We start from the raw sequence: 24,024 nt of genomic DNA, 5'->3' as shown, positions 1-24,024 counted from the left end.
ACTTTATGACAATATAACTAAACAACATGGTAACGTCACTTAATGACAATATAATTAAGACAGCATGGTGACGTCACTTAATGATAATATAATTAAGACAGCATGGTGCATCACTTAATGACAATATAATTAAGACAGCATGGTGACGTCACTTAATGACAATATAATCAAGACAGCATGGTGACGTCACTTAATGACAATATAATTAAGACAGCATGGTGACGTCACTTATTGGCACTATATTTAAGACAACAATGGTGACGTCACTTTATGACAATGCATATATTATTAAGGCGACAAGTGTTACGTCACTTCACGACACTAGAATTAATGGGACCATAGCAACTTCACTATGGGAAACAGACCAGTCAATTCAGGGTTTAACCCCCAGAGTGCCACAGGGCCTATTTATAGGCTCTATACTACGTATACTACCGTTGAGTGCCAGAGAGCCTATTTGTAGGCTCTCCGAAATCTGACCGTTCAACAATATCAATGACGTCATCGACAATTAAATAACGTCATAGACGGCGTTTCCGTGTCTCGGCATTCCAGCTGGGCGGAATAATGGCGGCGCGATTGTTTGCTCCTTGGTTTCGACCTTATCCTCCTGAGAACCGTGACTTCATCCAACCATGTTTGGAACCTCCTGGACCAACCGATATGCCTCCAAGGAATTCACCTCCAATTGCATATTTCTTGCTTTTCTTTTCCGTTAATTTATTACGGAAATGCGTCTTGGAAACAAACAGGTAACGTACGCAATCTGATAGTTTCAATGACATTTTTGAACTGTGGTACATACTTGTTATATACTTATACTGAATAACATTTATATCAGCTACGAACTGTAATTATTACTGTACTTGCAGTGATATTGTCTTACAGTATTTTATATTCTTGTGCATCGAAACAATGATTGAACATTACAGGTAAAAGTGTTTGGATTTTGTTATATCGAGGCACACAACATTAGAAGGGCTCAGGTGAACTTTTATTGTATAATGAAGCCGCTTTAACCGTTTTGTATGAATAAGGTCTAGCACATAAGTACCTATTGATAACTCAAGACTCCATGGTTACCATGTGATGGATACAGAAGCAATGAACAAATAGTTATCTTTGAAATCAGACATTGTACGAAAGAAATTTGATAAAACGTAGGTTCTGTATCTTTGTCTTTGTTCCGTGTGCGTTATCGTTTTGATAATGATGGCAGTTAAATATGATCGTGGTGACAACTTATCGGCAATTGTGGAAGGAATATGGCTGTGATTTTAGTCGATTTTAGTACAGTGACGCTGTTCATTGATGCAGATTGTTACCCCTGGATTCCGTGTACCATTGCTCTCTACAACTGACGCTACATGTACAGTATGTTACATGAAAACATTAACCTGAAATTACCGGTTCTTGTTTTTTTTAAGTGTTTTCTAACAGTCGTTCATTAGTCTGAACATTTCTAAAACGTTACTCTACACAATTTCTGATTAATTTGAAATAAAGACGAACTGTTCCATGCTTCAAGTATTTTGTTTAAACCCCATATTACAGTATATGCAATGTACCTTTGATATAAGTACACAAAGTCATTCACATCCGTCCCGCCCGTCCCTCTTTTATCAGTCGAGTCCCGCTCCATCCCGCCCGTCCCTCTTTTATCTGTCGAGTCCCGCTCCGTCCCTCTTTTATCTGTCGAGTCCCGCTCCGTCCCTCTTTTATCTGTCGAGTTTCGCTCCATCCCGCCCGTCGCTCTCTTATCAGTCGAGTCCCGCTCCGTCCCGCCCGTCCCTCTCTTATCAGTCGAGTCCCGCCCGTCCCTCCTTTCTCAGTCGAGTCCCGCTCCATCCCGTCCGTCCCTCTCTTATCTATCTAGCCCCGCTCCGTCCCTCTCTTATCTGTCGAGTCCCGCGCCGTCCCTCTCTTATCTGTCGAGTCCCGCGCCGTCCCTCCTTTCTCAGTCGAGTCCCGCTCCATCCCGTCCGTTCCTCTCTTATCTATCTAGCCCCGCTCCGTCCCTCTCTTATCAGTCGAGTCCCGCCCGTCCCTCCTTTCTCAGTCGAGTCCCGCTCCATCCCGTCCGTCCCTCTCTTATCTATCTAGCCCCGCTCCGTCCCTCTCTTATCTGTCGAGTCCCGCGCCGTCCCTCTCTTATCTGTCGAGTCCCGCGCCGTCCCTCTCTTATCTGTCGAGTCCCGCGCCGTCCCTCCTTTCTCAGTCGAGTCCCGCTCCATCCCGTCCGTTCCTCTCTTATCTATCTAGCCCCGCTCCGTCCCTCTCTTATCTGTCGAGTCCCGCTCCGTCCCTCTCTTATCTGTCGAGTCCCGCGCCGTCCCTCTTTTATCTGTCGAGTCCCGCTACGTCTATCTCTTATCTGTCGAGTCCCGCTCCGTCCCGCCCGTCCCTCTCTTATCAGTCGAGTCCCGCCCGTCCCTCCTTTCTCAGTCGAGTCCCGCTCCATCCCGTCCGTCCCTCTCTTATCTATCTAGTCCCGCTCCGTCCCTCTCTTATCTGTCGAGTCCCGCTCCGTCCTTCTCTTATCTGTCGAGTCCCGCGCCGTCCCTCTTTTATCTGTCGAGTCCCGCTACGTCTATCTCTTATCTGTCGAGCCCCGTTCCGTCCCGCCCGTCCCTCTCTTATCTGTCGAGTCCCGCTACGTCCCTCTCTTATCTGTCGAGCCCCGTTCCGTCCCGCCCGCCCCTCTCTTATCTGTCGAGTCCCGCTCCGTCCCTCTCTTATCTGTCGAGCCCCGCTCCGTCCCTTTCTTATCTGTCGAGCCCTGCTCCGTTCCTCTCTTATCAGTCGGGTCCCGCTCCGTTCAGCCCGTCCCTCTTTTATCTGTCGAGTCCCGTCCGTCCCTCTTTTATCTGTCGAGTCCCGTTCCGTCCCTCTTTTATCTGTCGAGTCCCGCTCCGTCCCTCTTTTATCTGTCGAGTTTCGCTCCATCCCGCCCGTCGCTCTCTTATCAGTCGAGTCCCGCTTCGTCCCGCCCGTCCCTCTCTTATCAGTCGAGTCCCGCCCGTCCCTCCTTTCTCAGTCGAGTCCCGCTCCATCCCGTCCGTCCCTCTCTTATCTATCTAGCCCCGCTCCGTCCCTCTCTTATCTGTCGAGTCCCGCTCCGTCCCTCTCTTATCTGTCGAGTCCCGCTCCGTCCCTCTCTTATCTGTCGAGTCCCGCGCCGTCCCTCTTTTATCTGTCGAGTCCCGCTACGTCTATCTCTTATCTGTCGAGTCCCGCTCCGTCCCGCCCGTCCCTCTCTTATCAGTCGAGTCCCGCCCGTCCCTCCTTTCTCAGTCGAGTCCCGCTCCATCCCGTCCGTCCCTCTCTTATCTATCTAGTCCCGCTCCGTCCCTCTCTTATCTGTCGAGTCCCGCTCCGTCCTTCTCTTATCTGTCGAGTCCCGCGCCGTCCCTCTTTTATCTGTCGAGTCCCGCTACGTCTATCTCTTATCTGTCGAGCCCCGTTCCGTCCCGCCCGTCCCTCTCTTATCTGTCGAGTCCCGCTACGTCCCTCTCTTATCTGTCGAGCCCCGTTCCGTCCCGCCCGCCCCTCTCTTATCTGTCGAGTCCCGCTCCGTCCCTCTCTTATCTGTCGAGCCCCGCTCCGTCCCTTTCTTATCTGTCGAGCCCTGCTCCGTCCCTCTCTTATCTGTCGAGTCCCGCTCTGTCCCTTTCTTATCTGTCGAGCCCCGCTCCGTTCAGCCCGTCCCTCTCTTATCTGTCGAGTCCCGCTCCGTCCCTCTCTTATCTGTCGAGTCCCGCTCTGTCCGTCTTATGTAAAACAAATTAAAAATTTAAAAACTTAATAATTCAAATCATATGTTTGATTGATTCCTGTCTTTCTTTTAGATACGCCCGGACCCTATTGCGAGCAGCAGCAGCGACATTAGGACCACATTATCGTGGACATAAATGGTATCCCGTCTCACTGACAGAATTTAAAGCATTTATAGGGATTATAATAAACATGGGAATGATTAAGAAGCCGTCCATCCATTCATATTGGTCGACAAAAGCAAGTCAACAAACACCATGGTTTTGTTCCGTTATGTCCAGAAATCGGTTTCAAAACATTTTGAAATACTTCCATACTGTCGACAATTCAAAGATACCAAAACGGACCGATGCTTCCTATAACCCATGTGACAACTTTAAACATTTTGTCCAACACGTGAACATGCTATTTAAACTTCACTACAAACCCTCACAGAATCTTACCATCGACGAATCACTGATTAGTACGAAGAATAGAACTGAAATAACTCAGTATATTCCTTCGAAGCACTGCAAGTTCGGGGCCAAAGTTTGGATGTTGGTTGAGTCGGTAACTGGATATATATTGCATATGACGGTCTACTGGGGTCGCAGATATGATCCTGTTCCTGCTGGACAAACGCAGGGATCTTCTGTAGTATTTGAGTTATTGGAAGCGGCGGGATTGCTAAATAAAGGGTTTCATCTGATAACCGACAGTTTTTTTTCCTCAATAGATCTTGCAAGAAGACTTTTTCAAGTTGGTACAAACTTTACTGGCACTTTACGAGCAAATAGCAGAGATCAACCGAATGCTATCAGAACACCTCATGTCAATGCTGGGCAATGTGTCTTCATGCGAAAAAGGAACATATTATTGTGCGCATATAAAGAGCGACCAAACAGGAAAGCTGTCCGGCTTGTAACTAACTCCATGGCGCGAGAAATTGTGTAAGGAAACCGGAAATCGGAGAGTTCTACAACAAAAATATGGGTGGTGTAGACTTAAATGACATGCTTACTCTAACTTATGACGACAACCTCAAAACCCTTAAATTATGGAAAAAAAAACGTGTTCAATGTCCTTCATAGGGTATTGTTAAATGCCTATATATGTTATACTCAAAATACAGACCCTAATCAAAAGCTGAGCCGGGCGGCCTTCATTCAGGATATCGTGGACAGCCTTTGTAGTGCACTGTTAGAGGGAAGGGAAACCGAACGACAACCGGCGGGAAGGTATCGCTTGATACACCTCCCCCAACATCAGCAGAAGGAGTGTGTCGTTTGTTCGCGGGTCAGGGGTAACGGGAGGCGCCGTGCAAGTACAGCATGTTGTAGGTGTCTCCGTTGAGTACATGCAATGTGTATAGCAAGACATAGATGCCGTCGTGAAGACTAATAAATGTATCTATACATTGTATATATCAAGCTTCACTCATACATGATTTCTAGTTTTTTGTTTAAACAAATACGCACATGTAATTCGAAAAAAAATGTTTGTTACATTTAGTAATGGGTTGCACTTTGACAACTAATGACACGAACAACATGTAACGTGTCCTTTTGTAAGTTGAAAGTCGACACACCAACCAAGGAAAGCAAAAAAAAAAGTCCAAGTTCGTGTCAATTTTAATTCCGGAGACTTCGGGCATGACATGATGACGTGACGTCATCGTTCTGTCCATTGTTCGATTATTCTACGTCATTTATTTTCAAATCCCAATTTGTTCAAAATCTAGCTTGGCACTCCCTAAAGAAAATCCTGTGGCACTCAAAGGGTTAACCTGGGCATAATTGCAACAGATTTTTGTTTTGTTTTTGTTTTTTTTCTCCAATATTATTGGTGTGTATGTTGTAACAAAAACAGTCTACTAAAATCAACCTTAGGGGAAATATTTTGGCCTTGTTTGAGTAAAGAAAATATAAGTATGATTGCTAATTGGACTAACTTTGATGTAGCCTATAATATCTAATTCTTTACAGATACCGGATTTGGGATGAATAACAATGTTGCATTAACCCAAAAAATCAATATGGACTATAGGCCGAAACGTTTAAAAAACATTTGATTGTCATTTTTCAAGTTATAAGGTGGCAGAAATAGGAACATCATTCAAAACTGACAAAAACAACACCAAATCAGCACAATTTGCCTTTGATGCTTAATACTTTTTGTATGTGCATTTACCATCGGTCATATATAAAGATTAGATAAAATGTCATTTATCAAGAAGTTAAATATATAACTCGCTTTGCTTTTGAGATTAGTTAATGATTAGATATTATTTTACACATTAAAAAGATAACAAGGGCCATTTTCGTCATTGAAAATATGACTGAAAATGATTTTAAATCATGTTCACAGTACATTTTTTTCATTCCAATACCCCAATTGTAAACATTTTGGCAATGCTTGGAATGTTTAGTTGGTTTTACTATACTGTTGGCATTTGATATCCATTATTTCACAAGTTGTTTAGATATTATACTTCCAATTAAAAAGAAGACGTGTACATTATGTATATCAGCTGATATACACGTCTCTGGTTTCAGTGGGAATTTTAATCCCGTCATTCGTTTTCGTTTATTAGAATCCGTCAGGTTGCTTCCGGTGTCGTGTCGTCGCGCCTGTTGATGGTGATATTTTAGTTGCAAAAAGTAACTTTGGATGTATTTCAAACAATGTAAGTACTTTTTTATGTCGTTGCAACTTGAAAATACCTGCATTCAATGCTTAACTACTATCAGTCGGCAACTGTCAAAACGTTGTTTTTAGTTTGCAGACGCCGACTTACCAGCTTTCGCCTGTTGAGGCTTACAAACTACATGTAGCTAGGCCTGGTATGAAAAAGTTTAACACCGGTCTCTGTCACCACGCCTTCTCGTCTGGCTACGATATCCGTTTTACTTATAAACGTCCACCATTTACATATACATATGTCTTCTTTCTCTTACAGTCTTATGCAGTGTTTATCATTTTACAACTGCAAGCCGCTGTACGTCAGTCGTGTAATTGGGGTGACCCTAAAATACGCCATAGGGAAATATACGCCATAGGGGGTTTTCGCACGCTATAGCAAAATGTAACCGATATATACACAGGTTAAGGGGAAACCGCCAACTTGTGTATAATACGCGAATTCGCGTATAATACTCCAGTTGGAGTACTGTGGTTGCAGTATGGATTGGTTACTGAAAATAGCCAATACCGAAAATTAAATTTAGAACTATCTTTTAATGGCGATTTAATTTACAACAAGGTAAATAATATTTTACTAAAATATATGTTAACTGAAACTGAAAGTATGAATACATACAAAACAGTACACTCAGACTTTTCGCAGACGACAGTATCATATACAAAACAATTCAAAACAAGGAAGACACAATAAAACTACAAGAAGATCTACATGAAGCAGCACAATGCGAAACCAATTGGATGATGAAGTTTCACCCAGACAAATGCAACATCATTAACATAACACCTAAACGAAACAAAATACACCATGATTACACTCTTCACAATCACACACTCAAACAAGTAGACTCGAGCAAATATTTAGGTCTCACACTACAAAACAACCTAAAATGGGACAAACGCATTAACAACATCACCTCCAATGCACAAAGATCACTACATATGTAGGTTTCCTGAAACGCAATCTCAAAATTAACTCACTGCAGTGTGCAGCACATAAAAGAACATGCATACAAAAGCACTAGTTAGACCCAAACTGGAATACTGCTCTTCTATATGGGACCTCTATAACACAAACCAAATCCAACAGATTAAAAAAACACAATGCAGAGCAGCACGATATGTCAACAATAAATACCATAACACTAGTTCTATCACAGACATGATATACAAACTTCAATCGCCAACACTACAAACACGATGGTTACAATCCAGACTAATACCATTCTACAAAATAATACACCAAATACATGTAGTAGCTATCGACCACACTTCAATTCTCATCCCAGTAGACATGTACATACATACTCATTCAGGCATATCTCTGCCACAAAGGATACATACATATACTCATTTTCCCCATACACAATAACACAGTGGAATCTCTTACCTGTAGCAGCAGTACAATGCACTACACTTTAGGACTTCAAGGCACATATCCATACGTATATTGTATACTGTATATATAGTCCTTGGAGTCCTCACTAAATAAACAAATCTTTTACCTTTTATCTTATCTGCACTCTAACATAAAAAAAAGAAGATATCACTGTATATTAACCCTCTTCACGTTCTTTAGCCAACAGATTGCCAATGTAATTGTCATTTTTGACGGAATTGGAAATGAAGAAGAAGAAGCGTTGTCGACCTAGAAACTTGATGTTACACTACTGGAAGTATTGCATCAATTTGTGGTACTTTCCAACGTGCAAATAATTTTCATTTTTGCATTTGTATGATGTTTCATAACTAAATAAATGCAACTTGATCGAAAATATTTAAAAATTTAACTTTACAGTGATTTTGACTACTGTATTTTTAGTAACAAAACTATACTTCAATTGGCCTAGTTTGCATATTGTACGCAAGTTGGTGGTTTTCCCAAACCTGAACAGTGACTACAGGTTGAACCAAAAAATTGTCTTTTAGAAGTAAAGCATATTGTGTCGAAACCAGATTTGACAGGGATATTTATAACTATTTAGTCAGTTTGTAAAGGTAGACCTTTCAGTTTTGAACAGAAGTGTAAAATAAAGGAACAATGGATTAATGATTATTTAGTCTTAGACACCTACAATGTACCTATTCAACATAAACATGAATTACCTATGTTGATTTTTATATTATAACCCCCACAGGATTAAAATAAGTGACAGTTAATGCCTCAACTATGGAAAGCTTGGATGACTTAGACATGTACTATGATGACATTGACGAGGAGCTTATACAGGCTTATCTCAATGGAGAAACTATGGACCCAGAGCTTGAGGCTTTTCTCTCCTCGTACCAGAAAGAGTATGGTCAAGAGTATGAAGAAGCAGCTAGTTTCTCACTGTTGGAGCTCGGAGAAAACTGCATGCTCCCAGTGCTGACAGGGGCCTTAAAAGTCTTGCTTCCTCTTTTGGCTCTGTCCTTTATTTTCAAGCTTATATCAAATCTCTGGAAACCAGGTATGGTATAATAACAAGGAGATCATAGCAATTTTTTCTTATTAGATCAGGGATAAGTTTGTTTATTTAAGCTATAATAATTCTTACATAAATCATAGTTTGATAATGATTAGAAATTATAAACTCCAGCATTGAAAACCATTTTGTTCATGTTAGAATCATAAACAAATCAAATGTTGTTAGTGCATATACATCACAAAATAGAATTGATGTAAGAAAGAATGCCACTTAACAAATATAAGGTGTAGAGCATCTAGTCAAATAGATCAGGTTCTTCTGTAATGTATACTGATAATTTTAGTTCATTTTTCAAAATATTAATGACATGATATGTTGATTCAAGTTACTGTATCCAAGTTAATATGTATATATACATCCAAATTCCTGAAATACCAATACTAGTAGAAGTTTATCCAATACTTCATGGAAGTTCAAACAAGTACCTAGCTCTTTGAGAGAAATAAATTTCTATCTTGTATTACAGATATTTATATCTGTCATTTGTATGTACATGTACAGTGTATGTGGTATTGTATTTAAATGAGGCCCTTTTAGGATCAAATGAGTCCTTTGTCAGAAATCACTTTTTATTTTTTTGAAAATAGCTGGAAGTTAATATTGGAATCCTTTTGATAATTGTTCTTCAAGACGATGAGGATATTAGTATTTCCTGTATTGAATTAATAATCATTCAACTTATTCACTAATCAGATTTAGGTGATTGTTTGCAGATGCTGAGGAAGTTGGAGTACCTCGTTCATTCTTGCACCTAACAAGTGCCCTGTTTGGGGTGCTGGCGCTTCACCTGGTGTTTTCACGTGACTTGGTATACATTCTGTATTGCTGTTGCCTGGTCTACATTGTTCTCATTGCCGTCCATTTCTTATGTCGCCAATACTGTGGAATCGCTGTCTCTACCTTCCTCGTTGTCTATATCATATTATGGTATGTTATCTGTATATATCAGCCCTGCAGTTTGTGAATAAAGAAAAGAAATAAATACCTGTATGTCCTTCCAACCACTGAAACATTATAGGCAACTTGATAAATACTGGTGTTTTTGGTTTCTTTTTCTTTTTGTGTTAGATTTTATTCTACATTGACTTACAATTTAAGTATTTATGCTTCATAAAACAAACTTTATTTTATCTGTTTCAGTGAACTTTATCTTGTAGAGGAAACCACATGGCATAAAGTAAGAGGTAAGGAAATGTGTACATCTTACATCAGGACCTGGTATGAAGTAATTTATTAACCAATCTCATCTCCCACAACATGTATCAGTAATATACAAGGCACAACCTTGTATCTGTCTATCACATGGCACAGTAATTTAATATGTGTATTTTGTTCTCAATTATCCAGGACAGGAGTAGCTCCAATTTATGTTTTGTATCTTCAATAGGTGCTCAGATTATCATGTCCATGAAGGTTATAGGATTAGCCTTCGATGTCGCTAGCGGAGTAGAGGGGATGCCGTCCATGTCCGAGTACCTTGGTTATGTGTTGTGTGTAGGGACAGTAATATTTGGTCCCTGGGTCAGTTATCAAGACTACAAAAACATGCTATGTCAGGACCGCAAATCTATGGTAGGTGGCATCTGTCCTCATGTCTCTCTTTGAATTGTCTAACTTGTGTGTATGTGATCTCTCTCATTGAATTGTCTAACTTGTGTGTATGTGATCTCTCATTGAATTGTCTAACTTGTGTGTATGTGATCTCTCTCATTGTATTGTATAACTTGTGTGTATGTGATCTCTCTCATTGTATTGTCTAACTTGTGTGTATGTGATCTCTCTCATTGCATTGTCTAACTTGTGTGTATGTGATCTCTCATTGAATTGTCTAACTTGTGTGTATGTGATCTCTCTCATTGTATTGTCTAACTTGTGTGTATGTGATCTCTCTCATTGAATTGTCTAACTTGTGAGTATATGATCTCTCTCATTGAATTGTCTAACTTGTGTGTATGTGATCTCTCTCATTGTATTGTATAACTTGTGTGTATGTGATCTCTCTCATTGTATTGTCTAACTTGTGTGTATGTGATCTCTCTCATTGTATTGTATAACTTGTGTGTATGTGATCTCTCTCATTGAATTGTCTAACTTGTGTGTATGTGATCTCTCTCATTGAATTGTCTAACTTGTGTGTATGTGATCTCTCTCATTGAATTGTCTAACTTGTGTGTATGTGATCTCTCTCATTGAATTTTCTAACTTGTGTGTATGTGATCTCTCTCATTGTATTGTCTAACTTGTGTGTATGTGATCTCTCTCATTGTATTGTATAACTTGTGTGTATGTGATCTCTCTCATTGTATTGTCTAACTTGTGTGTTTGTGATCTCTCTCATTGAATTTTCTAACTTGTGTGTATATGATCTCTCTCATTGTATTGTCTAACTTGTGTGTATGTGATCTCTCTCATTGTATTGTCTAACTTGTGTGTTTGTGATCTCTCTCATTGTATTGTCTAACTTGTATGTATGTGATCTCTCTCATTGTATTGTCTAACTTGTGTGTATGTGATCTCTCTCATTGTATTGTCTAACTTGTGTGTATGTGATCTCTCTCATTGAATTGTCTAACTTGTGTGTATGTAATCTCTCTCATTGTATTGTCTAACTTGTATGTATGTGATCTCTCATTGTATTGTCTAACTTGTGTGTATGTGATCTCTCTCATTGAATTGTCTAACTTGTGTGTATGTGATCTCTCTCATTGTATTGTTTAACTTGTGTGTATGTAATCTCTCTCATTGAATTGTCTAACTTGTGTGTATGTGATCTCTCTCATTGTATTGTCTAACTTGTGTGTATGTGATCTCTCTCATTGAATTGTCTAACTTGTGTGTATGTGATCTCTCATTGTATTGTATAACTTGTGTGTATGTGATCTCTCTCATTGTATTGTCTAACTTGTGTGTATGTGATCTCTCTCATTGAATTGTCTAACTTGTGTGTATGTGATCTCTCTCATTGAATTGTCTAACTTGTGTGTATGTGATCTCTCTCATTGTATTGTCTAACTTGTGTGTATGTGATCTCTCTCATTGAATTGTCTAACTTGTGTGTATGTGATCTCTCTCATTGAATTGTCTAACTTGTGTGCATGTGATCTCTCATTGAATTGTCTAACTTGTGTGTATGTGATCTCTCTCATTGTATTGTCTAACTTGTGTGTATGTGATCTCTCATTGAATTGTCTAACTTGTGTGTATGTGATCTCTCTCATTGAATTGTCTAACTTGTGTGTATATGATCTCTCATTGAATTGTCTAACTTGTGTGTATGTGATCTCTCTCATTGTATTGTCTAACTTGTGTGTTTGTGATCTCTCTCATTGAATTGTCTAACTTGTGTGTATGTGATCTCTCTCATTGAATTGTCTAACTTGTGTGTATGTGATCTCTCTCATTGTATTGTCTAACTTGTGTGTATGTGATCTCTCTCATTGTATTGTCTAACTTGTGTGTATGTGATCTCTCATTGAATTGTCTAACTTGTGTGTATGTGATCTATCTCATTGTATTGTCTAACTTGTGTGTATGTGATCTCTCATTGAATTGTCTAACTTGTGTGTATGTGATCTCTCATTGAATTGTCTAACTTGTGTGTATGTGATCTCTCATTGTATTGTCTTACTTGTGTGTATGTGATCTCTCTCATTGAATTGTCTAACTTGTGTGTATATGATCTCTCATTGAATTGTCTAACTTGTGTGTATGTGATCTCTCTCATTGAATTGTCTTACTTGTATGTATGTGATCTCTCTCATTGTATTGTCTAACTTGTGTGTATGTGATCTCTCTCATTGTATTGTCTAACTTGTGTGTATGTGATCTCTCTCATTGTATTGTCTAACTTGTGTGTATATGATCTCTCATTGTATTGTCTAACTTGTGTGTATGTGATCTCTCTCATTGTATTGTCTAACTTGTGTGTATGTGATCTCTCTCATTGAATTGTCTAACTTGTGTGTATGTGATCTCTCTCATTGTATTGTCTAACTTGTGTGTATGTGATCTCTCTCATTGAATTGTCTAACTTGTGTGTATGTGATCTCTCTCATTGAATTGTCTAACTTGTGTGCATGTGATCTCATTGAATTGTCTAACTTGTGTGTATGTGATCTCTCTCATTGTATTGTCTAACTTGTGTGTATGTGATCTCTCATTGAATTGTCTAACTTGTGTGTATGTGATCTCTCTCATTGAATTGTCTAACTTGTGTGTATATGATCTCTCATTGAATTGTCTAACTTGTGTGTATGTGATCTCTCTCATTGTATTGTCTAACTTGTGTGTTTGTGATCTCTCTCATTGAATTGTCTAACTTGTGTGTATGTGATCTCTCTCATTGAATTGTCTAACTTGTGTGTATGTGATCTCTCTCATTGTATTGTCTAACTTGTGTGTATGTGATCTCTCTCATTGTATTGTCTAACTTGTGTGTATGTGATCTCTCATTGAATTGTCTAACTTGTGTGTATGTGATCTCTCTCATTGTATTGTCTAACTTGTGTGTATGTGATCTCTCATTGAATTGTCTAACTTGTGTGTATGTGATCTCTCATTGAATTGTCTAACTTGTGTGTATGTGATCTCTCATTGTATTGTCTTACTTGTGTGTATGTGATCTCTCTCATTGAATTGTCTAACTTGTGTGTATATGATCTCTCATTGAATTGTCTAACTTGTGTGTATGTGATCTCTCTCATTGAATTGTCTAACTTGTGTGTATGTGATCTCTCTCATTGTATTGTCTAACTTGTGTGTATGTGATCTCTCTCATTGTATTGTCTAACTTGTGTGTATGTGATCTCTCTCATTGTATTGTCTAACTTGTGTGCATATGATCTCTCATTGTATTGTCTAACTTGTGTGTATGTGATCTCTCTCATTGTATTGTCTAACTTGTGTGTATGTGATCTCTCTCATTGAATTGTCTAACTTGTGTGTATGTGATCTCTCTCATTGTATTGTCTAACTTGTGTGTATGTGATCTCTCATTGAATTGTCTAACTTGTTGTCTCAGGAAGAAAATGCGGGACATAATAACAAACTCCCAAATTCCTGCTGGTTCTTTATTTATTTACTAACCGGAGACATTTCCAGACGTACAAACATAAAAAAAATCCTGAAACATAAAAACAGCCGGACTAAGTACAATGTATATACGATATATATCAATATATACCGGCTAATACTACGTGTATACGAATACGCGCTTAATGTTGATATTCAATAAATATCTATTACACGGTAAATACATATTCTGTATAGTATATATACCTTCCAAGACTTCAGCAGTCTGGTGAAATAGTGTCACGTCGTATAATACATCGTAAGGTAGTAGTTGCTGGACCCCAGAGGATACGTCTCAGCCAACGGTTAAATGGCAACTGCGATGATTCACGCGAGTTATGGAGTTTTATCTAACGTTCTCTCACTCTTGCACGCTTTTTCACACTTTCACACCCTAATTTACATATAAGACATAAACAAGACTAAATAAGGACAATCACGAAACGACCACCTGAACTACAGACAAGATACAGACGTTACTATAAATAGACAAGGTACTTTCCACAATACAAGTAACTCGACGACACATATTTGTAAATCATATATACAAATATTTAATTAGCCCCATACTTGTACCGGTGACATTGTGTTTACATTATTTCTTTTAATGTTGTCTGATTTTTAGGATATCTATCATTTATTATTCTACTTTGTACATACATGTTAGTATATATATATATATATACATTGTATACAATATGTACATGTTGTATTTATGTTCATGTTGTACATATGTACATGTTTTTTGTATGTACATGTATATATGTATGTGTTGTTTATATGTACATGTTGTATATATGTACATGTATATGTACATGTTTGTATGTACATGTCGTTTATATGTCATGTTGTTTGCATACATGTACATATTGTATATATGTACATGTTGTATTTATGTACATGTTGTTTTGATGTACGTGTTGTATATATGTACATGTTGTATATGTGTACATGACATGTTGTTTATATGTACATGTTGATGATTTTATGTACATTGAAGTATATCTGTACTTGTGTTATATATGTACATGTTGTTTATTTGTACATATTGTTTATATGTACATGTTGTATATGTGTACATGTTAGTATTGATGCACATGTTGTATATATATGTATATGTTTTCTAAATGTACATGTTGTATATATGTACATGTTGTTTATATGTACATGTTATTTATTAGCTCACCTGGTCCGAAGGACAAAATTGTACAAATGATGGGGCTGAACCCCCCAGGGGCCTGAGGGGCGGGGCCAAATGTGGTCAATTGGGCTATATTGATATAAACGACTTCTTCTCTGAAACCGAGCAATGGATATTGCTCATATTTGCCTGGTAGCATCATGCACTATTGGTCGGGGATTCAAAATTGTACAAATGATGGAGCTGACCCCCAGGGGTCTGAGGGGCGGGGCCAAAAGGGGTCATTTTGGCTCTATTAATATAAACGACTTCTTCTCTGAAACCAAGCAAAGGATATTGCTCCTATTTTCCTGGTAGCATCACTATGGGATGGAGATTCAAAATTGTACAAATGATGGGGCTGACCCCCCAGGGGCCTGAGGGGCGGGGCCAAATGTGGTCAATTGGGCTATATTATATTGATATAAATGACTTCTTCTCTGAAACCGAGCAATGGATATTGCTCATATTTGCCTGGTAGCATCACTATTGGTCGGGGATTCAAAATTGTACAAATGATGGGGCTGACCCCCCAGGGGCCTGAGGGGCGGGGCCAAATGTGGTCAATTGGGTTATATTGATATAAGCGACTTCTTCTCTGAAACTGAGCAATGGACATTGCTCATATTTGTCTGGTAGCATCAATATTAGGTTGGGATTCAAAATTGTACAAATGATGGAGCTGATTCCCCAGGGGCCTGAGGGGCGGGGCCAAATGTGATTAATTGGGCTATATTGATATAAGCGACTCCTTCTCTGAAACCGAGCAATGGATATTGCTCATATTTGTCTGGTAGCATCAATATTAGGTGGGGATTCAAAATTGTACAAATGACGGAGCTGATTCCCCAGGGGCCTGAGGGGTGGGGCCAAATGTGGTCAATTTGGCTAAATTGATATATACAACTTCTCCTCTGAAACCGAGCAATGGATATTGCTAATATTTGACTAAGCATTTCTTTGGGATCAGGATTCAAAATTGTACAAATGATGGGGCCGACCTCCCTGGGGGCTGAGGAGTGGGGCCAAAAGGGGTCAATTTGGTTAAATTAATATAAACAACTTCTTCTCTGAAACTAAGCAACGGATAACACTCACATTTGTATGGTAGCATGGTCATGGGGTGGGGATTCAAAAATGTACAAATTTTGAGGTTGACCCCCTCCCTGGGTGCTGAGGGGTGGGGCCAAAATGGGTCAGTTTGGCTAAATTGATATGAACAACTTCTCTGAAACAGCTCATATTTGACTGGTAGCATCATTTTGGGTAGGGATTCAAAGTTTTATAAAGGAAGGAACTGACCCCCTGTGGTGCAGAGGGTGGGGTCAAAAGGGGTCAATTGGTTTAAACAACTTCTTTTCTGAAACTAAGCAATGGATATCACTCACATTTTTGTGGTAGTATCCCTTTGGGGTTGTGCCAAAAGTCTATTTCATTTCATGGATTAATGCATTTTTTGGCATAAAAACCTCACGACCCATATAAAATGCCTATGATATATTGACATAGCAATACCAGTGACAAATATACTTAATCATCATTCTTGTTTCATATCTCATGAAATCCAGGTGAGCGATACAGGCCCTCTGGGCCTCTTGTTTGTACATGTTGTATATATGTACATGTTGTATACATGTACCTGTTGTATATCTGTACATGTTGTATATATGCACATGTTATTTATTTGTACATGTTATTTATATGTACATGTTGTATATATGTACCTGTTGTTGATATGTACCTGTTGTATATATGTACATGTTGTTTATTTCTACATGTTGTTTATATATACATGCTATATACCTGTACCTGTTGTTTATATATACATGCTATATATCTGTACATGTAGTATATTTGTACCTGTTGTTTATATGTACCTGTTGTATATATGTACATGTTGTTTATATATACATGCTATATACAATGTATCTGTACATGTTGTTTATATGTACCTGTTGTTTATATGTACATGTTGTATATATTTACATGTTGTATATATGTACCTGTTGTTTATATGTACATGTTGTATATATGTACATGTTGTATATATGTACATGTTGTTTATATGTACATGTTGTATATATTTACATGTTGTATATATGTACATGTTGTTTATATATACATGCTATATATCTGTACATGTAGTATATTTGTACCTGTTGTATATATGTACATGTTGTTTATATATACATGTTGTATACATGTACATGTTGTTTATTTGTACATGTTGTTTATATATACATGCTATATACATGTACATGTTGTTTATTTGTACCTGTTGTTTATATATACATGCTATATATCTGTACATGTTGTTTATATGTATCTGTAAGTATACATGTTGTATACATCATACTCTTTTTTAAATTAGGAGATGATGTAGCTATAATGTCAATTAACACATAAGAACTTTTAATCTGTGACTTTCAGTAGAAGCTTTGATTTAGATTCTACAAGACTATATATATATAGCTTTATAGCGTTTTATCTAAATTGACTTGATCTATATTTTCAGAATGTGTGGTGGATAATTCGAGTTGCCAAGAGTGTTGCTATCAGTCTAGTGTGTATGATCTACTCAACCTGTCTCCTTACGAGCTGGCTCATACCAAGCTCCAGCTACAAGTAAGTTACCAACAACACATCACTCTTCAAACTAACCCATCGTATGTCTTTCTTACACAATCGTCCAGAGCACCAATGTTTAGACTCAAATGTTAGTTGTATAATTATATACATTTGTGTTATTCAGAGTTATAAGGACTCATGAAAAATAAATGTAACAAATTTAACTGAGAAGTCAGGCTACTATTTGTTTTTATCACATAATTGGCGTTTTGTCCGTTGAATTCGCTTGTGCTTTACTTTTGTATATGTGACTAATGTAATATTTACCCTCGTTTTTCATTGGCTGCAGTAGTCAGGAATTGGTTGTAACATAAAAACATGTCTCTGTTTGATTGGCTGCAGTAGTCAGGAATTGGTTGTAACATAAAAACATGTCTCTGTTTGAGTGGCTGCGGTAGTCAGAAATTGATTGTAACATAAAAACATGTCTCTGTTTGATTGGCTGCGGTATTGATTGGCTGCGGTAGTCAGAAATTGATTGTAACATAAAAACATGTCTCTGTTTGATTGGCTGCGGTAGTCAGAAATTGATTGTAACATAAAAACATGTCTCTGTTTGATTGGCTGCGGTAGTCAGAAATTGAGTGTAACATAAAAACATGTCTCTGTTTGATTAAGACCTCAAATTTTGACTTTTAAAAACATCGAAATGTAAGTTCTCGAAGCTATGCATGTGCACGTGATAAAAAGGCAAAAAAAAAAGAAGGAAACTTCAAGACGAGTTTCAGAAAATTTTCACGAAATTGTCTACATAGAGAGAAACCATGAAAGAAATTTGTACCCAACTCATGTGCAGTAAGATATATATCATACTGACATCATCATAATAAGTGTCTTCAGTACTTCAGTATCTGATTTTGCTTGAGATCATAAGCATGTTGTGTCATGTCAATATATGATGCGTAATGTTGTTGGTTATTTCAGATGGGTACTTGCTTACCGAGATGCACAGTCTTTCCGTTTTAGTCACTACTTTGTGAGCTTTGCTTCCGAGACCACTGCCTTACTCTGTGGACTTAGGACTGCCTTCTACAAGGATAATGAGACTCGTGGGTAAGTTTCTCTGTGTGTCCACATTAAATTAGGATAACGAGACTCTTGGGTAAGTTTCTCTGTGTGTCCACATTAAATTAGGATAACGAGACTCGTGGGTAAGTTTCTCTGTGTGTCCACGTTAAATTAGGATAATGAGACTCGTGGGTAAGTTTCTCTGTGTGTCCACTTTAAATTAGGATAACGAGACTTGTGGGTAAGTTTCTCTGCGTGTCCACGTTAAATTAGGATAACGAGACTCGTGGGTAAGTTTCTCTGTGTGTCAACATTAAATTAGGATAATGAGACCCAGGGGTAAGTTTCTCTATGTGTCCACATTCAGTTAGGACAAAAAGACTAAGGGTAAGTTGAAATTCAGTTTTATAATATTTGTGATGTTAATATGAATACTGCCATAGCTTAAATCTGTTGACTTCTATGATATTTTTAAGAGTGGTAACCTACCCAAACTAATTATGTAACATGCCCTGAGTGTACATTTACAGAGTGGTAACTGGTAACCTACCCAAACTAATTATATAACATGCCCTGAGTGTACATTTACAGAGTGGTAACTGGTAACCTACCCAAACTAATTATGTAACATGCCCTGAGTGTACACTTACAGAGTGGTAACTGGTAACCTACCCAAACTAATTATGTAACATGCCCTGAGTGTACATTTACAGAGTGGTAACTGGTAACCTACCCAAACTAATTATGTTACATGTCCTGAGTGTACATTTATTGAGTGGTAACTGGTAACCTACCCAAACTAATTATGTAACATGTCCTGAGTGTACACTTACAGAGTGGTAACTGGTAACCTACCCAAACTAATTATGTAACATGCCCTGAGTGTACATTTACAGAGTGGTAACCTACCCAAACTAATTATGTAACATGCCCTGAGTGTACATTTACAGAGTGGTAACCTACCCAAACTAATTATGTAACATGCCCTGAGTGTACATTTACAGAGTGGTAACTGGTAACCTACCCAAACTAATTATGTAACATGCCCTGAGTGTACACTTACAGAGTGGTAACTGGTAACCTACCCAAACTAATTATGTAACATGTCCTGAGTGTACATTTACAGAGTGGTAACTGGTAACCTACCCAAACTAATTATGTAACATGCCCTGAGTGTACATTTACAGAGTGGTAACTGGTAACCTACCCAAACTAATTATGTAACATGCCCTGAGTGTACATTTACAGAATGGTAACTGGTAACCTACCCAAACTAATTATGTAACATGCCCTGAGTGTACATTTACAGAGTGGTAACTGGTAACCTACCCAAACTAATTATGTAAAATGCCCTGAGTGTACATTTACAGAGTGGTAACTGGTAACCTACCCAAACTAATTATGTAACATGCCCTGAGTGTACATTTACAGAGTGGTAACTGGTAACCTACCCAAACTAATTATGTAACATGCCGTGAGTGTACATTTACAGAGTGGTAACCTACCCAAACTAATTATGTAACATGCCCTGAGTGTACACTTACAGAGTGGTAACTGGTAACCTACCCAAACTAATTATGTAACATGCCCTGAGTGTATATTCATGGAGGGGTAACCTACCCAATTGCTCACTGTAGTTCAACATTGCTTAATTTTAGTATATGCAATAATGTAGACATAACATTCAACTGCACAGTCACAAATAGGGAGCTATTTGACTATACAGTTAAAATGCTGATATCCATGAACTTATTAACTACATAAAAAAATTTAACAAGGAACTTGGAGTCATGGGACCAAGTTTAATGTATTGATATTAGCATGGCCACGTGCTAGCAAGTATTAGAGTTTTTAAAAGTGTTACCTTTAATTGAGGACTCCTTTAGCTTGAAGCATCCTGATATCTGAGGTAATCAACTTACAAAAGGTTTTGTAATTTGAATTTTTGAAAGTGTACTGTACCCTTTGAATTAATACAGAAAGCAAATAATTGGTGTTATTTTTTATTGGTATATTTTCTGGTCATCAATATTGCCTCAAAATATAATGGGGCCGCAGTGGCCGATTGGTTAAGGTGTACTGACACTTTATCACTAGCCCTCCACCACCGTAGGCCAGTGGTTTTTCACCAGGTACTCCGGCATTCCTCCAACTCCAAAATCTGGCACATCCTTAAATGACCCTGGCTGTTAATAAGACGTTAAACAAAAACAAACAAACAAGAGCCTCAAAATACTAAAATATATTTGTTTGAATAATTGAATATTTGACACTTGCTTTATAATTATTATTATTTTACTATCTAAATGAATGAATAATGTATATGTAAATTATGTTAACCTCCTTATGCTGGCAATGATATACATGTACATGTGTATAGGCATCAAAATGTACAATGTATGTAGCTAGCATAAACGAAGTATAGGAAATCTGGGCTTTGAAGCGAGTGATTACAAGGGAGATAACTCCTACTGCTGTAGTCCGGGTTATAGACAGGAAATCTTGAGAACTAATTTGGTACTATAACTGCACATGTTATTTTTTTTCACATTTCAGTTCGAATCAACATAGTTTTGCCACAATTGTATTAAAATCTTTACAAAATTATTCATAGTATAATAATTTTCGCAGAATAGAGAAGTAAAGATAGAAGTGGAAAATTGTTCATGTAACATTTTACTTCAAATGTGGACTTATCTTGTGTTCCATGTGGCCATTACAAAGGTTCACCATTTTGTTATAACATTCTGTATAACCCAGAGTCATTTTACTGTAGCTAGCTGTGATCTTCATTCGACGTCAAAGGAATAAATTATGATTAAGAATTGGGATGATCGATATTTATCAGCTGCCAGTTCTACAAAATTAATAAGTCAATGAAACAAGGCTTATTGATCTATCTATGGGTGGCTTTGATAATTGATGATGATTATAAATGACGTCAATTGATATTTGAGATAATTACATATTGATACTGTACTGACATCTACCGTTATATGATTACATACAATGTATATTATGTTAAATAGATATAAACATCTTATACCAAAATGACATCATCATTATGTGTTAACATATGTGACATTGATATATATAAACTTATGTGACATTGATATATAGATAAACATCTTATACCAAAGTGACATCATCATTATGTGTTAACATATGTGACATTGATATATATAAACATATGTGACATTGATATACCGTATTTGACCTAATAAGGGCGCCCCTACCTTTTTTCAAGGGAATCAATCTTTGACTGAGTGTCAAAATGGTGTTCAAAAGTAATAATTCATGTAAAATTTTGCTATTTTATGTGTTCAATTTTCTTCAGCAAATTAAGTAACTGGAACACAAGTTTTCGCCACATTTTGTCTTCCTACAGATGACATGTCAGTGCAAAGAGCACCTGAAACTAAACACACATACAAATAATAACTTACCATCATTATTTGAAGAAAAAGTGAAAGACTTAATTCTTATTGATAAATAACTTTGTTCAGAACAGAAAGCTAGTAAAAGACATTGTAAATCAATTATTAGGTCAAAGAAAACGATGTCCGATATGATCTGGGAAATCACCTGTGTCTATAAATAGAACACAAAACAGTTCCATTTGAACATAAATGGTGGAACACACGTTCTCTGGTCTAAAGATCAGCTGGCATGGTTTACAAGTTTACAGGAATATTCAAGTGATGTTTAAGCTTAATATATGATAATGAATATATATCTTCATCTGGAATATATTTATGACTGAATATTTTACTGTTTCCACAGCCTTGGGTATTATCTGCTATAAGGTATAGTCTGTTTCATAAAACTTCAGAATAACTAATCTTAATAAGGGCGCCCCTACTGTCAATTACCCGCACCCTGCGCCCTTATTAGGTCAAATACGGTATATAAACTTATGTGACATTGATATATAGATAAACATCTTATACCAAAGTGACATCATCATCATATATGTTAACATATGTGACGCAATAATAAACATCTAATACTGAAGTGACATCATTGTTATGTTTTAACGTATGTGAGACAATAATGAATACTGTTACTGAAGTGACATCACCTTCATTACAACATCTTTCCCTCCCCTCCTGATAGAGTAATGACCACCTTCATTACATCTTCTTTCCCTACACCCCCCCCCCCCCCCCCCTGATAGAGTAATGACCACCTTCATTACAACATCTTTCCCTACCCCCCTGATAGAGTAAAGACCACCTTCATAACATCTTCTTCCCCCCCCCCCCCCCTCCTGATAGAGTAATGACCACCTTCATTACAACATCTTTCCCCCCCCCTGATAGAGTAATGACCACCTTCATTACAACATCTTTCCCTCCCTCCCCCCCCCCCCTGATAGAGTAATGACCACCTTCATTACAACATCTTTCCCTCTCCCCCCCCCCCCCCCCCCCCCCCCCCGATAAAGTAATGATGCTGTAATCAGGAGCTCACTTTACACTGTTATAGTACTGTAGTATTTGAATCTGGTAACTGTCCCTCTGTTTGTTGTACAATGCGACCCACAGAACATTTTCTTTGTCAATTCCAACAGCCTTGACAGGTCCTGACAATACCTGGATGGTGTGTAGGTATTCTCCTGTACCTGTGAGCAGCTCCAGACTTTTGTTGTCTATGTCAGCCAGTACCAGGTTACCGTAGCCATCATACACAAGGTCATTTGGACGGATAGACGAGGCCATAGCTCCTCCACCAATGTGGTTATATGTTACTTTAAGACTGCTGTCCAAAATGAGACTGTTGCTTTTGTTGTCAGTATCCACTATGGCAATGTTTCCTGTCACGGAACACTGGGAAATGCGTTCCGGTCGAATGATTCCTGATTCTTTGGTGCTGGTTGTGTGTACCATTTGACCTTGACCAGTGAACATCGTTATCTTGTGCTTCATCCCAATGACTACTTGATCTGTGTTAGTCACACAAAGACACCAAGGAACACTGTCTGTAGTAAACTTTTCGGTGAGTGAGCTGGGATCACAGGTCATGATCTTCCTACCCCAGGTACACAGCCATAGTTTATTTGTGTTGGGAGAGAGGCTTATATCTGTCACACAGTCAGAACACTCTGCCTTGTGTTTGACTTGTCCCCCTTTGTCCAGGAGGGTCAAGGTCTGGGCGTGGCGTGTCCAGGCCTTGCCTCCAGGGGCTGGACAGATAGAAGACACACGACCTGGACAC

At 38.2% G+C, this 24,024-nt stretch overlaps 1 protein-coding gene across 1 annotated transcript in view; it reads left to right on the top strand.

Annotated features, from left to right (window-relative positions):
* Positions 1-6,345: 6,345 nt before the first annotated feature.
* The window catches only part of LOC117331615 (protein-serine O-palmitoleoyltransferase porcupine-like), a 36,630-nt gene continuing 18,951 nt past the window's right edge, over positions 6,346-24,024 (top strand). Inside the window, exons 1-7 of the mRNA XM_033890425.1 lie at positions 6,346-6,439; positions 8,592-8,903; positions 9,635-9,848; positions 10,062-10,105; positions 10,309-10,493; positions 17,687-17,796; positions 18,724-18,852. Of these exons, the coding sequence (XP_033746316.1) occupies positions 8,624-8,903; positions 9,635-9,848; positions 10,062-10,105; positions 10,309-10,493; positions 17,687-17,796; positions 18,724-18,852 (962 nt within the window). The 5' untranslated portion in view covers positions 6,346-6,439; positions 8,592-8,623. The remainder of the gene's footprint in view (positions 6,440-8,591; positions 8,904-9,634; positions 9,849-10,061; positions 10,106-10,308; positions 10,494-17,686; positions 17,797-18,723; positions 18,853-24,024) is intronic.

Source organism: Pecten maximus, chromosome 7, assembly GCF_902652985.1.
Source record: "Pecten maximus chromosome 7, xPecMax1.1, whole genome shotgun sequence".
NCBI classification, from domain to species: Eukaryota; Metazoa; Mollusca; class Bivalvia; order Pectinida; family Pectinidae; genus Pecten; species Pecten maximus.
The sequence above is the reverse complement of the archived record's forward strand: the minus strand, read 5'-3'. Positions and strand labels throughout refer to the sequence as shown.